The sequence below is a fragment of the Elephas maximus genome, chromosome 24 (genome assembly GCF_024166365.1).
Source record: "Elephas maximus indicus isolate mEleMax1 chromosome 24, mEleMax1 primary haplotype, whole genome shotgun sequence".
In the NCBI taxonomy this organism is placed as follows: domain Eukaryota; kingdom Metazoa; phylum Chordata; class Mammalia; order Proboscidea; family Elephantidae; genus Elephas; species Elephas maximus.
In genome coordinates, this window is record NC_064842.1 from 62,780,087 (window position 1) to 62,796,666 (window position 16,580).

The 16,580-nt window shown below is 36.8% G+C and overlaps 1 protein-coding gene and 1 long non-coding RNA gene across 5 annotated transcripts in view; one reads left to right on the top strand and one right to left on the bottom strand.

The window, feature by feature from the left end:
- The window catches only part of LOC126066822 (uncharacterized), a 917,409-nt gene that overhangs the window by 892,623 nt on the left and 8,206 nt on the right, over positions 1-16,580 (top strand). The window lies entirely within an intron of this gene.
- The window catches only part of KCNT2 (potassium sodium-activated channel subfamily T member 2), a 571,079-nt gene that overhangs the window by 257,247 nt on the left and 297,252 nt on the right, over positions 1-16,580 (bottom strand). For all 3 annotated transcript variants that reach the window (XM_049868194.1, XM_049868195.1, XM_049868196.1), the window contains exon 13: positions 7,167-7,275. In XM_049868194.1, the coding sequence (XP_049724151.1) occupies positions 7,167-7,275 (109 nt within the window). The remainder of the gene's footprint in view (positions 1-7,166; positions 7,276-16,580) is intronic.

Genomic DNA, 16,580 nt, shown 5'->3' on the forward strand with positions numbered 1-16,580 from the left:
TTCTTTCAGATGCAACTGAGTGTATTTATGGAAAACTGCCATTACATGTATCATATGTTTCAGTACTGTCATGGATTGAATTGTGCCCCCCAAAAATATCTGTCAACTTGGCCGGTCATAATTCCCAGCATTGTACGTCTACCATTTTGTCATCTGATGTGATTTCCCTATGTGTCGTAAATCCTATCAATATGATGTAATGAGATGGATTAGTGGCAGTTATATTGATAAGATCTACAAGATTAGATAGTCTCTGAAGCCAACCTCTTTTGAGATATAAAAGACAGAAGCAAGCAGAGAGACATGGAGACCTCATACCACTAAGAAAGCTGTGCTGGAAAAAGAGTGTGTCCTTTGGACCTGAGGCTCCTGTGCTGAGATGCTCCCAGACCAAGAGAAGACTGATGACAAAGACCTTCCACCAGAGCCGACAGAGAGAGAAAGCCTACCCCTGGAGCTGGCACCCTGAATTCAGACTTCTAGCCTACTGGACTGTGAGAGAACAAACTTCTCTTTTTTAAACCATCCACTTGTGGTATTTCTGTTAGAGCAGCACCAGATGACTAAGACAACTAGCAATTGCCACTTCTTATAAAAACACTGTATTGGTAAAAATGTTTCTCACTGGCAAATAGATTTAACATAGCCAAAGCTACACGACCATTTGACTTCTGAACTATGGAAGTAGATGAAAAAATAAATAAACCACAGGAAAGAATCTCCTAAAAACAATGATATTAAAAAAAAAAAAAAATGATTTTGTAGGGGGGGAAATGCAGAAGAGATTTTCAAATTCTCATGGATTCCAGACTTTCTGGAGCCATGAAGGCTGGATGAACCCCTGAAGCTACTGCCCTGAGATAATCTCTAAACCTTAAACCAAAATATCCTCTGAAGTCTTCTTAAAACCAAACAATAGCTTACCTTAACTAATAAAGAATGTCTGCCTTGAGAATGATGGTCTTTTAAGAACTATCTATGTGGGATCAAATTGACAACAGCAACTCAAAAGATTACACAGGAACCTTAGGGGGCAGTGAGTTTATCATAATAGGGTTAAAACAACTCAGGAAAGGAGGGTGAGAATAGTAGCACAACTTGAAGAATGTAACCAATGTCACTGAATAGGACATGTAAAAATGGTTGAATTGGTGTTATGTCTTGTGTACACTCTCAACAACAAAACTAATAAAACTTAAAAAAATAATAATGACATTATAAAAGAACGAAAGCACCCATATACTGGAAAGAGGAAACCATTGAGTTTGCACTGACGTTGATTGTGTGAAGACATGATAAGTACCTACTCTAAAACACAAACAGCAATCATTGAAAACGTGCTGGGGAATGTGAAGAGTAGAAGTAGGCTTGTAAATCCTATTTGTGAATACTCAAGAAAAAATGAAAATAAAATGTTTGTAACAATCCAGGTGAAATTTGACCATGCACGGACTAAGGTTATGGCAGTAGGTAGGGATGAAACGTTCAGGGTGTTCTACCCATAGGACTTGATGATGGATTAGATGCAGAGGATAAAAGAATGACTCAGATTTTTGTCCTGAGTTCTAAGTAGGTGGCTCAGGGAAGATTGAGAAACAGATTTTAGATCAAAAATTATAAATAACTATTTTTAGATATATTAATTTTGAGATGTCTATTTTATTTTTATTAGGAACAGTCCCTGGGTGGTGCAAACAGTTAAGTGCCTGGCTAGCAACTGAAAAGTTGGTGGTTCGAACCCACCCAGCGACACCTTGGAAGAAAGACCTGGTAATCTGCTTCCAAAGGTCACAGCCTTAAAAACCCTATGGAGCACAGTTCTCTGCAATACATGGGGTTGCCATGAGTCAGAATTGACTCTAAGGTAACTGATTGTTTTTTTTGTTGTTGTTGTTTATTAGGATCAATAGGAAATATTGACTATGCAGTTAGATATGCAACACTAGAGCTCATGGCGGGTATTCAGAGAGACACCTAATTTTGAAAATCATGTGAATGGGTGAGATCCCCTAGGAAAAGGGATATATCAAAAAAATAAAATTTTTTTTGACTTTTTTTTGTAGAGAATCTTATAATATGTGCATAAAGGCAATTTTAATTCTCATATTTTAAAGTTTATTTTTTGTGTTTGTTTCTCTAACCTTATTGCACTCCTTAGGATTTCCAGGAAAATGCTGAGTAAAAGCGGTTTTATCAGGCATTGTTTTCTTATACCTAAACTTAAGGATAGACTTTCAATGTCAGCATTATATATGATTCTTTCTAGGTTATCATGTAAATAAATTGCCTTAGGTTAAGTTCTGTTTCATTCTCAGCTCTCTGACAATTTTTGTTTGTTTTTATCATGAAAAGATGTTCCATGTTCTCTCAAATGGCTTTTCTTATCCACTGAAATGATGATATGCTTTCTCTCTTTAATAGGATAATCTACTTCAGGAATGATTTCAACTTAGCGATGATATATCATTTTGTAAATGCATTACTTGTCTTGTTTTGCTAATATATTTAATTTCTGAATTATGTTAATCAACTAAATTGTTCTCCAAAGGTCATTTCTCATACTATCTGTCATGAGTTTTATATCCAGGCTAAGTTAGCCCCATAAGATGAGGTGGAGAGATATCTCTCTTTTTTCATCTTCTGGAAAAGTGTGTAAGTTTAGAATCCTGTGCTTTTTGAATACCTGTAATAAGTTGTTGGTAAAACATTATGGATAAGCTTCAGTAACTTTTCCTGGAAACAAAGAGAATACACACGGCGTGACCAAAGTTAACAATGCCACTAAGAAGCCCACAAGAGAAAAGAATGTTTGTATTAAAGAACATAGCATATATAATTTGGAAACAACATCAGCAATAACCAAAAAATGAGTGTATGGTCACATATGTAAATGTAAAGGCATACACATGTACAGGTAGGTACAGGTGTGTACACGTGTGTACAGTTAGAACTACCTATAGGTACATGTACATGCAGATATGTTTGTGCATGCATATATACTCATAGGGGATGCAGTCAGATACTTCTGGGGCATAACCAAATACTTTCGAGATTGATTTTCTGTGATAATTGAAATTATGCTTATTTAACATTGAGGGTCAGAATATAATGCATATTATCAAATGAGTATGGCTTAAGATTATCGCAATTATATATTTCAAAAATCATTATTAGTTAGCTATTGCCCTTTAAAGCATGTAACCCCAAATCCTAGTGACTTAAAAGAACCACCATTTTTTTTCTCACAATTTTGTGTGTTAAGATAACTTTTTGGGTTGGCTGATAGGTAAGCTGGATGCTGAACTTAGGTACGATGCTTGGGATGATGAGTCTCACTTTCCATGTGGACTTATATTATTGCGGAGGTTAAACCAGGTTTCTTCACATGCTGTCTCAGAGCAGTGTTTCAATAAAAAAAAATGATGATGTCATTAGTAGGAAGGCTAGCGGCTATAAAACAGCTGGCCCTTTCAGGCTCAGCTACATATATTGTACAGTGCAACTTTTGTCACATTCTACAGGTTCAAAGCAGTCACAAGGCCAGCCCATATTCAAAGGGTCTGAAAACAGGTTCCACCTCTTCATGGAAACAGCTGAAAGGTCACATTGCAATGGGACACAGACATAGGGAACATCAATCTTTGGGGGCAATTATTTGAACAATCTACCACACAAACCAAGCTTGATACCTTGTCTTTTGAAAGGTAAAGTCCACAATCTTTTTAATTTCATGCTGAGATATATTATATTTGTTTGAGGGCCTCATACATTACCCCAAACTGTTTTTATGACATTCTAACGAAACTAGGGTGTTTTCACCTTTTAATAACGAAACATGAGCTTCCCTGAGATGTTGTAATCTCAGCCGTAAAAGAATACCGACACTACACAAAGGAATTTTAACAGGTGCTATCAATGAAAGATACTGAGAGAAGCTGTTGGGATAGAATTTTTAAATAATACATTCATTCTAATGTGTTTATCAAAATAATGATAAAACAAGAATTTGAAAGAGAACCAATGCAATAGTCTCTGTAATTTTTGTTCGAAAAAGTAAACCATTTCGTTTGATCTGTCTGTTGGGAGCACATCAATGGCTCTCTATAGAAGAGAAAGAGAACCAAAGCTTATTCTGAATTTCAGTTATAACAAATTCATACTTGCGAACCATCTTCCCAAACAATACATATAGTTTTAAGAAGCAGTTTCTTCTTAAGCACGTATTTATTGAATACCTAAGAGGTTGCAGACAATATTTATTTAATCTTTACTGCTAACCCCAACCAACAGAAAGGAGACTATATATATATGGTCACTTAACAGGCAAACAAACTAGGGTTCAGATTATTAAATTGATTACCTAAGTCTTAAGTGGTGACACTCAAATTTAAATTCATATTTTTAGGAATTTGGCTATTACTCATATCAGTACTGCCTCCCTAAAGAATTTTTTAATAACAAGTTATTATCCGGTATGATGAAAATTTTGCAAGAAAAAAAATTCCTTTATAATAATCCAAATAAAGGAGTATATGTTGTTAAGAGCTACAGCTGCTAACCAAAACTTCAGCAGTCTGAATCCACCAGCCACTCCTTGGACACCCTATGGGGCAGTTCTCCAGTGTCCTATAGGGTCGCTGTGAGTTGAAACTGACTCGAGAGCAACACGTCAGCTCAAAGGTCTTGTAGATAAATAATTGTCATTTACTGAATGCTAATTATATAGGTAACAGGAGGTAGGAGTACTTCACATACATATTTCCATTTAATTTTATAGAACTGTGTACCAAAGAAGTGCTGTTATTTTTAGTTTCCAGTTGAGGAAACAGGCTTAAAGACATTAAATGAGTTGTCCTAAGTCTTGCAGCTGGTAATATGGTAAAACTGGGACTTGGATTCAGGTTTGGTCAAATATCAAAAGCTGAACTTTTAAGATTTTGCTTTTTTTTTTTGCCCCATTTTTAAAGGACTTTCTCTTATCTTTGCAATAAAAGACTCTTTGAAAATAATAGTACGATCCCTATTTATAAGGACTCCAAGTGGTGCAATGGATAAGTGATTGGCTGCTAACTGAAAGGCAGGTGGTTCAAACCTACCAGCCACTCAGTGGGTGAAAAGATCTGGAAATCTACTCCTATAAAGATTACAGCCTAGGAAGCCCTATGGGGCAGTTCTACTCTGTCATACACAGTCACTATGAGTCAGAGCCGACTAGATGGCACCTAACAACAGCAATCTCAATTTATAGATGAGAACATTAAGCCCAAAGGAGGTTGAGCCAAACGCCATCATCAATCACATGTTTTCCTAAAAAGAGGATAAGGGCCTTTAGGGCAAAAGCCATGTCAGTTCAGTTCACTATTTTATGCCCTGCATCTGCCACAGCACTCATAAAGCTAGAGCTAGTGCCCATATTTTGGGAGCTTCAAATATATTTGAGGACATTCATATACATGTTAAAATTACATGAGCCCAGAGCTAATAATTAACAAAACTGGGAAAAAAAGGCCCACTTTAAAGGGACCTAAAATATAAGTAAAATTTAAGGTAGTATTTCCCAACCCTAGTGAGGAAACTTGAGGATAACCAAAAAGATTCGAAAAAAAAGAATGAAGCTCTGGCGACCTCTCAGGCCATGTAATCAGAATCTCTGCAACAAATGCTTTAAAAATCTTCCAGTGAGTTACCACTGTGAAGCCAGAGTAGAAAGGCACTGATTTAAGTTGTTGGCTATACATTTTTGGAAAAAAAAAAAATGATGATGTCATTAGTAGGAAGGCTAGCAGCTACAAAACAGCAAATTAAAGGGCAATAATCACATGGTTTTCGAAACTTTAGTTTAAGATTTCTCAGTGTTTTCTATTTTTTCATTCAAGCATAATATTCTAATAGGTGTCATGAATTGAATTGTGTGCCCCCAAAATATGTGCCAACTTCACTAAGCCATGATTCCCAGTGTTGTGTGGTTGTTCTCTATTTTGTGATGTATTAGGAATCCGAACATCTGCCTGTGGTTAGAGGGAAGATTAGGTTATGTTAAAGAGGATTAGGATGGAAAGCAACACCCTTAGTCAGGTAACAGCCCTGATCCAATGTAAGCGGAATTTCCCTGGGGCATGGCCTGCATTACCTTTTCAGGAGAGAAAAGCAAGCAAAGAGAGAGGGACCTCATGCCACCAAGAAAGAAGAGCCAGGAGTGGCGTGTGTCCTTTGGACCTGGGGTCCCTGCACTGAGAAACTCCTAGACCAGGGGAAGATTGATGACTTCCCCCAAAACCTACAGAGAGAGAAAGCCTTCCCCTGGAGCTGGCACCCTGAATTTGGGCTTCTAGACTCCTAGATTGTGAGATAATAAATTTCTGTTTGTCAGAGCCATCTGCTTGTGGTATTTCTGTTATAGCAACATTAGATAACTAAGACAGTAAGCGTTCTGAAGGAAATGTTTTGCTGACATATAGCTAAGATGATTTAATTTTAATGACTTGACACTTTAGATTATTAAGATTAAAATATCATATCAGAAACAACAAGATTGTTATACTTTGAAATAACTATCTGAATAAAAATTAGTTCCTTTCTCCTACAGAAGCATTTAGGAACAAAATCAAGTACTATTTTACTGTTCAATTTCCTAACAGCTCAAAGTATAACCTCATATGATCTTTTTAAGCAGTGTTTCTAACAAAAAAATTCATGTCTCATTTTCTGGAATTGTTTCAAATGCCATCCCCAAACTAAACCTATTTAAATACACCTGAGTACATTTTATTATTCTCTTGCATAGTTTATATATGTGCTAAATAATCTATAGGGAAGTAATATATTTCTATATATAAACTGAAGATCTGGTATTTGAAGCCTGTGTCAGTGTTATACAGAAATCTATTACTAATCTACTTAGGCTTACTTAGATAACCTGTAGTTTCAGTTGCTAAAATCACCGAATTAGATTTAAAAAAAAGTAAAGACTCAACCCCAAAATATTACCTTGCTACATATTAAATTGGAAAAAAAAAAATCCTCACAACTAATAGATGATAAGGAAATCCTTTTCTGCTCAGTACTATCTTGAATATACTAATTCTCCACTAACTTCAGAGACATGACTCACAATAACAACTGAAGTGTGAGAAAATTCTAAGGATTTCATTGGAGACTAAACTTACCAGCAAATTTGATATGGAATTTATTTTCAGGCTTTAATATCTGGACATATAAAGGGCAATTTGGAGCAAAATCTTTCACAGCCCATGCTCTCAAAATTGTTTGGTGATCCTGAAATGATAAAAATCAAAATATCATGAAATAAATTGAAAGGCTTATAATGTAAAAAAGTAAACAATCATTAAGCAATCACTTCGACAAATGATTCCATTCATGGTTTACAATTAAACCTACAAAATAATTAATTGTGAGGACTTATCTTTAGGAAGATTTTTTATTCTATAAAATGAACCAAACCAAACCCGCTGCCGTCGAGTGGATTCCGACTCATAGCGACCCTATAGAACAGAGTAGAACTGCCCCATAGAGTTTCCAAGGAGTGCCTGGCGGATTTGAACTGCTGACCTCTTGGTTAACAGCCGTGGCACTTAACCACTACACCATCAGGGCTTCCTTGTATAAAATAGAGCAATTTAATAGCTAATTCAACCAATGCCAGTTACCAGCACTTAGAAAACTAGCATAGATTAGGAGGGGAGTGACTGTTGTTGTTAATTGCCTTCAAGTCAATTTTGACTCATGGTTATCCCACGTGTACAGAGTAGAACTGTTCCATAGGGTTTTTAAGGCTGTGACCCTTTGGAAGTAGATCATCAGGCCTGTCTTCCAAGGCACCTCTGGGTGGGTTCGAACTGCCAGTCTTTCAGCTAGTAGTCAAATGCTTAACTGTGCCACCTAGGGACTCCAAGGGAATGGCTAGCCAGGCTTAAAAATAAATTTCCCAGAAAATTCCTACAGGTCAGAAGCCTTCAGGAAACAGCACAGTTAATAGTGTGCAATGGCAGTTAGTTTCCATGGAGAAAAAGAAAATATGGGGTTATAATTTAAAATATGCTAGAAAGATTGGAAAAAGGGAAACCACTGCAATGATCATATGTGTAGGGAACATATTATTTACTATATAACAAACAAAAAAAAAAATCACTGCTATTGGGTCAATTCCAACTCACAGCGACCCTATAGGGTTTCCAAGGCTGTAAATCTCTATGGAAGTAGACTGCCACATCTTACTTCTGCAGAGCTGCTGGTGGTTTCAAATTGCCGACCTTTCAGTTAGCAGTCAATCACTTTAACCACTGCACCACCAAGGCTCCTTTTTAATATAATCCAAAACAAAACCAATCCCAGTGCCATCGAGTCGATTCCGACTCATAGCAACCACATAGGACAGTGTAGAACTGCCCCATAGAGTTTCCAAGGAGCGCCTGGCAGATTCGAACTGCTGACCCTCGGTTAGCAGCCGTAGCACTTAACCACTAAGCCACCAGGCTTTCCTTTAATATCATATAATAGTATTAATATAATAATAATATAATATTTTAATAATACAATATACTATAATATAATATATAAGTAGTACAGGTAAAAGGTAAAATGATTTGACTCCTTGTCTTTTTTTTTTAAGATGATGAAGTACTCTCAGATACAAAAAGCATTATTTGAAAAGTATTTTAAAAAATGCTAAGGCTGAGGCAGGGAATCAAAACCATGCTTAACATGAAAAATTACAGAGTAGTCACCCATTAAATAATTATTTAATAAGTTGAATAAATCAAGGCAAATTATGGGAGCAATATGCCACATAGTCAGCTAACGCATTTCTAAAAAGGACGCACAAACATGCTGTAGGGTTGGGCTGTCGATACAGTCGTCACTCTCTACGAGCCAGAATCAACTCCATGGTGGCGGGTTTGGTTTTATTGGTTTAGCTACATAAAAAAAAAAAAAAAAACAGCTCTTTAAATGTAAACGAACTAAAATTCAGAATTCCGTTAGTCAACCACTCGAATCACATTTCAAGCACTCAATAACCACATGTGGCCAGTGATGACCATATGAGTGGAGATACAGCGAATTTCTGTCATCACAGAAAGTTCTATTTGACAATGCTGGTCTAGTGAAAGAAAACCAAAAGCAAACCAAACCCAGTGCCGTCGAGTCGATTCCGACTCAAAGCAGCCCTATGGGACAGAGTAGAACTTCCCCATAGACTTTCCAAGGAGCGCCTGGTGGATTTGAACTGCAGACCCTTTGGTTAGCAGCCGTAGCACTTAACCACTGCGCCACCAGGGTTAGAAATACAGATAGATATGACAGGTTGTTTTTTCAAGTACAGAAAGAAGCTGTTGTTGATGGCTGATAACTTCCCGTTGCATGAAAGTAGATGAATGTAAACCAGAAGCATGTAAGTGGACAATATATATTTTGCAGGCAAACATACAAAACATGAAGATGACTCTAATAAGGTTACTAACATTCATTAAATGAACATCCATGTTCATGCAATAGGGTTTAAAACTGAGATTGAAGTTAGAATTATATTTAGTTGTTACTTTCTTTCACCAGAAGTGCAAAATTTCAAATACAAAAGAAAAAAAGTAAACCATAATCTAAATAAAAAGTACCCAGAAAAAAAAGTAAAAAGTACATATATGTGTATATCTATATATACATATAGATATGTGTGTGTGTGTGTATATATATATACCCATTGCTGTCGAGTCGATTCCAACTCATAGGGACCCTATAAGACAGAGTAGAACTGCCCCATAGAGTTTCCAAGCAGCGCCTAGTAGATTTGAACTGCCAATCTTTTGGCTAGCAGCCATAGCAGCCAACCACTATGCCACCAGGGCTTCCATATATATAATTGCATTTTTTTAGTTTAGTGTTATGGTAAATATAATACTTGCCTTGGGCAAGTTAGAGCTCCTCATTTGCAAAATGTGGATAATGTCTATCTCATAGGATTGGTACAGTAAAATAGCACATGTAAAGCATTTAACAGCTCTTGGGAGTTAGTAAAGGCTAAATAAATGTAAGCTGTCTTAATTCTGATGAGGAACATTTTACTAATAACAGAAGCAATATTATCAAAGATTATAAAAATTTAAGTAAAGACCATGGATGAATTTCTTAGCGAAAAGATTGTAAACCGAGATTTAACTGCTGGCTTTAGCAACAAACGTGACATTAAATATTAGAAGAGGGAACAGAGGAAGCCAAGAGTACTACTTCCAGTAGGGAGAAGTAAGCCCCTAACAAGTCCTACTTCCTGCAGATAACAACTATAAACTCTTGAAAAATCTAAACCAAAATTATATAAAGGCTCTGGAGAATGAATAAAAGCAGGTATATTTTGGAGAGGAACCGAAACATAAAGGAAGCAACTGGCATGCAGTAAGTTTCCCTTTCTGCTGCCCTGACTTGAGGGCAGCTGTATTTACCACACCAGCACAGGGTGGCTGAAACTCCCACAGCAAGTTTGCCAGAAGAACCAGGGAAAGATGACTAGAGTAACCAGGACCACGGAATACTGAGTGCGGTATCCCAGAAAAGGGAGGGCCAGAAACCACACAACATTGGCTGACCCCTGAACCATGCATGCATGAGGCAGAATAAAATAATTATGAACCATGGACAAATGCAAGAGTGATACAGTTAGCATTTTTTGAGGTGAGCCAAAGCAATTGGCTGCTAACACAAAAACATCAATATTTTTTGAGAAATACAAGAGAATCCAAGGTTCCACAACATAACACAATATCCAGGATACTACACAAAAGTACTTAATATATGAGTTCCAGGAAAATGTGACATATTTTCAAGAGAAAACAAACAACAATAGATGTTAGCATCTAGATGACATGGATGTTAGAATTATCAGACAAGGACTTAAAGCAGATACTATAACCATGATTGATGAGGTATCGGAAAATATGCTCATAATAAGTAAAAAGAGAAAAGTCTCAACAGGGTAATAGAAATGGACACCATTCCCCTGGTTGTTCTTTGGCATTTTTATCTCAAACTGGACTCATCTTCTTGCTGGTAATCCTTCCTTTTCCAAGAAGAAGACCTATTAGATGCCAAATCCTCTGCTCCTACATCTCCCTTGCTGCTACGTTCAGTCAGTTCTCACATCTTCTAAATATCTAGTATGTCCACTTCTTTTCAAGCCCACTGCCACAACCTGAGCCCAAATAACTATCACTTCTGCCTCAGAGCAAGGGCAAGAGCCTCCAAGTCAGCTTTTCTACCTCAAACTTTAAATTCTTCAATAATTTGTTGTTTGTATCTTGTTGGTTTCAAGCCAAGATCTGGTTGTAGCACTTGTCTGATTAAAATTCATCAATGGCTTTCCATTACTTTTAGAATCAAGTCCAAAAATGTGCAAACAAGGCTTGCAACATCTTTAATTAAACTGCCCCCAACTACTTCACCAAACTTTGTACTCTATACTCCAGCCATAATTCACATTCTCCTCTGTTGAACCTGCAGGACTTCTGACGTGGAACCGTTAGCCTCGAACATTTTTCTTGGTTAAATCCTACTCGTGACTCTAGTCTCTGCTAAAAAGTCACATAGTCTGGGAAGCTTTTTCTTTTAACTGCCTGTAAACTAGGATAAAATCCATGCTAGCTGTTCTCATTGTATCTTATAATTACCTATCATAGCATTGTTGTGGATAGTTGCTGCTGCCACTAAACAGGCCAGACTTATGGTGATCCCGTTTGCAAGGGAATGAAATGCTGCCTAGTCTTGTGCTATCCTCACGATTGGTGGCAGACTGAACCATTGTGATCCACAGGGTTTTCATCAGCTGATTTTTGGAAGTAAGCTTCACTGAAACTTATTCAGTATGATAAAAACCCAGTGCCGTTGAGTCAATTCTGACTCATAGCGGCCCTGTAGGGCAGAGTAGAACTGCCCCATAGCATTTCCAAGGAGCATCTGGCAGATTTGAACTTCTGACCCTTTTGTTAGCAGCCATAGCACTTAACCACTACGCCACCAAGGTTTCCCTCAGCATCATAGAAACACGCAAATCTCCACTGAAAGACGGGTGATGGCTGGGAATCGAACTCAGGTCTCAAGAATGGAAGGCGAGAATTCTACCAATGAACTTCCGCTACTCCCATCATAACATTAATTCTACCTAAGTTTCAGGACTTTTTCTACTCCCCTCTAAACCATAAGCTCTATGAAGGCCATGTTTATGGTGTGCTTACTGTAGCTCATCCCTAGCACCTAGCATTCATTTGAATTAGTATGTATTTGTGGAACAAATGAATACATGGAAGAATAAGAAAAACATGATTCATAGGGATACTGTGAGCATTAAGTAAGATAACATAGAGTGCCAGGTACACAGAAACCATTCAGCAAATATTTCAACTCAAAGAATGATAGATGGTACGAGGAACCTATCCCAAACGTCTACAAATCTTCCTTGTGTTAATCATGCATTGTGTTCTCCCAAGATATAACAACATGAACGATCCCATGAATGGAGCATTAAGTGAGGATAAGGATAAGAGGTAGCATTATACTATGGCACAAGCCTCAGACCGAACATAGACAATAAACACTTCCCTAACACAGAAAAGAATACTGGCACAGAAACAAGATTTTCAATTAATTCTTCTCAAGGCAGAGGGCGAGATTGATTTTTTAACTTTTATTGCTGAAAATTTCAGCCTTAAATAAGATGTCTTATATTTAATTCTACCCCAAAATAAAAGCATCAATTATAACAACTTGGGAATAAACAGACTGTAATAACAAAAGCAGGTAACACAGGGCCTTACTGGGTCATCTAGGTGTGAATGCTACTGTCAGAACAGACGTTTCAGCGAAGGCCAGTGTGCTTTAAAATAAAATCAGCTAAGACTATCTCCAGAAAAAGCAACTTTAAAACAATGTAGGTGTTTTTAAAAAAATTATTTTTCAATATTTTAAGGACTTAAATCACTTTGCCTAGGGCAGGAACCTCTTTTACAACTCCAAAAGATCCATGGGAGACCGAAAACATTTTAGGTTAAATTTTATATATGCATTCTTTTCCACCCTCCCCCTGGCAAGACATTTCCATTAGATTCTCAAATGCCTATGACAGAGAAAACAGTAAAACATTGTTCTGATCAAAGGTATTTTCCACCCCAATTTTAAATTTATAAAATACATTCGCTGCACATAGCAAATGATAGATGTATTTTATATGCTTTTTAGTGTATTTTGCTAATTTTTGTATTAGAAGCTTTATGTTTTAAGATCGCTAATTTAAAAAGTAAACCTGATTTATGAAACTTAGCGAAAACCAAACCCATTGCCGTCAAGTCGATTCTGACTCATAGTGATACTATAGGACAGAGTAGAGCTGCCCCATAGGGTTTTAAGGAGCAGCTGGCATAAATTAGCTCCTCATTTATAGGCAATGAAACAAAGTAGTCACAAACATTTATACAATAGAGTAAAACATCTTGTGGCAAGCTGGAGTACAAATTTTTCCTAGAAGCATTCAAATTTGTTTTTTTGTAAACAATTATTGCCAAATATAATTCCGGAGAACAATTTTCTCAGAGAGGTCCCTATTAAGGCTTTCTGTAAGATTAGACTCAAAAGTTCTTTGAAGACAAGATCCTATTTTATTCACAATTATATTGACTGAATTTACCAGGAAGACTGATAAATTATAGGATTAGGTTATATACATGTATATCTAATAACATCAAAAATTAAATGCAATTCTAATGCATAGGATCTAAAATATCCATCTTATCTAATTAATTGGTTGGAATTTATGACCGAATTAAGGAAACTACATGTTGTAGCTAGTTGTCCTCGAGTCAGCTCCAGCTCCTGGAAACCCTGTATACAGCAGAATAAAATGTGGTCTGGTCCTGTGCCATCTTCACGATCACTGGTATGCCCAAATCCATTGCCGCAGCCATTGTGTATTTTGAGTGCCTCCTAATCCAGGGAGCTCATCTTCCATTACTATATCAGATCTATAGTTTTGATCTATAGGATTTGCATTAGGTTAATTTTCAGAAGTAAATCACCAGGCCTTTCTTCCTAGTCTGTCTTAGTCTGGAAGCGCCTCTGAAATCTATCCACCATGGGTGACCCTGCTGGTATTGGGAATACTGGTGGCATAGCTTCCAGCATCACAGCAACAATTAAGCCACCAAAATATGACAAACTGACAAATGGGTGGTAGAAGGAAACTGCATAGATCATTGTAACTAATTGTGATTGATGTCTTCAGAGAAGTATGCTTCAAATTTGATATATACTTGTAAGTACAAAAGTAATTCAGAAGTGTTCTTAAATAAAATGCATAACAAATCATACAAACAAAAACCCTATCAAGTCCAAAACATTAAAATGTGTTTTTTGCATTTTAGATTAGTTGGTTATTAGAAAGTAGGTCATTAGAGTAACTAGTTTTAATCAAGTTGAGCTGCAGGTCTCACCCACACCTACATGCTCAGCAGTGACCCAATCTTTGGGACCAATCTTCACTAGAGTCAAGAGAAATAAGAGAAGCTTTAGTTTAGCATTCTGGACCTACGCATCAAAACACATATGGCTGCTAGTACAGTTTTATCCTCCCACCAAGTTTAAAGGACATCACTCTTGGTAAAGTGGAGGGTCAGTGAAAAACTGGAAGACTATCAACAAGACAGACTGATACAGTGGCTGCAACAATGGACTCGAACATAGCAATGATTGTGAGGACGGTGCAGGACTGGGAAGTATTTTGTTCTGCTGTACGTAGGATTGCTATGAGTAGGAACCAACCTGACAGCACCTAACAAAAACAACAACCAATTTAAAGAGGAGGAATTTTATATTACTTTTGAAACCAAAACGTCATCTTGGTTTCCAGTTTTAGGATTACATGCACTACCTTGCTCTTTTCAAAGTTCTTTCAAGGATTGTAATCCTGCTTTTGATTCCCATTCTAGTAACTCAAAGTATGTTAACTCCTGACACATACTTAATGACAAACAACTGCTAGCCTGTCTAGATTTTCAGAGAAACCATATTTCTGGAGTCTTACCAGAAATGTTGGCCCTTAGCCAAAACTCAAATATATTCCCAGTTCAAAAGCTGACCTTCTGCCCTTCTGAAAGTTCTCTTGTTATTTTGTACTTGTCCTGAGTTCCAGTAAATCATTCAGAACCCTATTCCCCTTAAATACCATGCTTTCCATGTTAAGCCTTCTCTGATTTTGAAGGAATCTACCCTCAATTAAAAAAAAAATTCATTGCTGTTGATTTGACTCATAGTGGCTACAGGACAGAGTAGAACTGCCCCACAGGATTTCCAAGGCTGTAATCTTTACAGAAGCAGACTGCCACATCCTTCTGCTTAGCAGCTGGTAGGTTAAAACCACTGACTTTTTCGTTAGCAGCTGAGCACACAGCCACTTCTCCACCCAAAATAAATAAATAAATAAAAATAAATCCCATTGGTGCCCAGCACAGTAGAGCTGCACTCCACAGAGTTTTCAAGGATGCACCCTTTTGGGAACAGATTCCCAGGCCTTTTTAAAGAGGTGCCTCTGGGTGGGTACAAACCACGTACCTTTCAGTTAGTAGTTGAGCACTTAACTATTTGCTACACCCAAAGACTCCTCTGCCGTCAATACCAAATCCAAATCCAATTCCATATCTTAATTCTTTTGAGTCTTCCCTGATCTATTTATGGTGTTTAACAACGTTATGACCACTGTGTCCTAAACTCTCATAAAACTCATTGATATACAGATGTCAAATAACAAGTGATTCATAAAGAGGCTAGGCTATCCTGAAAGCATGCAAATCAAGTCCTATGAGAGCCATCTGTCAAGAATTTACCAAAAGATATTTCAGGGCGGCTTAAAAAACAAGTTATATTTGTGATTTCAAGAAGTATTTGCAACTTTAAAAATTCTATGATTTTATAAATTGGAAAGAAAGGGCTTCTTGAGAAAAGATTTTTAACCACTGCGGTGAATAAAAAGCAAAATAAAGTTGCAAAATCTCCCTAAAGAATGTAATGCACATTTTATTAGGGAACAACACAGCACAAATGATTATGTACTAAAATATTTCAATGCACCGAACAGATCTGCTTAAAACAAAGCAAATATTAAAAAAAAGAAGAAAAGCATAAATTACAATCATTTTTATCTATGCTCTTTTCTCATGCTGTCCGAAAGGAGCAGCATATAGAAAAAATTACGTTTTGAACACTGATTGCTTTCTTAGATTTCATATGTTCAAAAATTAATGTAATAATCAGAAAAAAATGAGTGTCTGACATTTAAGAGGAAAGCTAACAGACTGGTATAAGTTTTTTTTTTTTTTTCAGACTGTAACACCATCTTTGAAGTCAGAGTATAGTTAAATACTAGGTCTGTGAGCTACTAACCACATGTTGTTAAGAAGGTTAAATAAAATAGCTAACTGGAGACTTGGTTATTAATCTACATATTGGAGATAGTAATAACTTCCTTACAGACTTGTTAGAAATATGTGAGTGCGTGTGTGCGTGTGTGTATGTATATATCCTAAACTGTGATA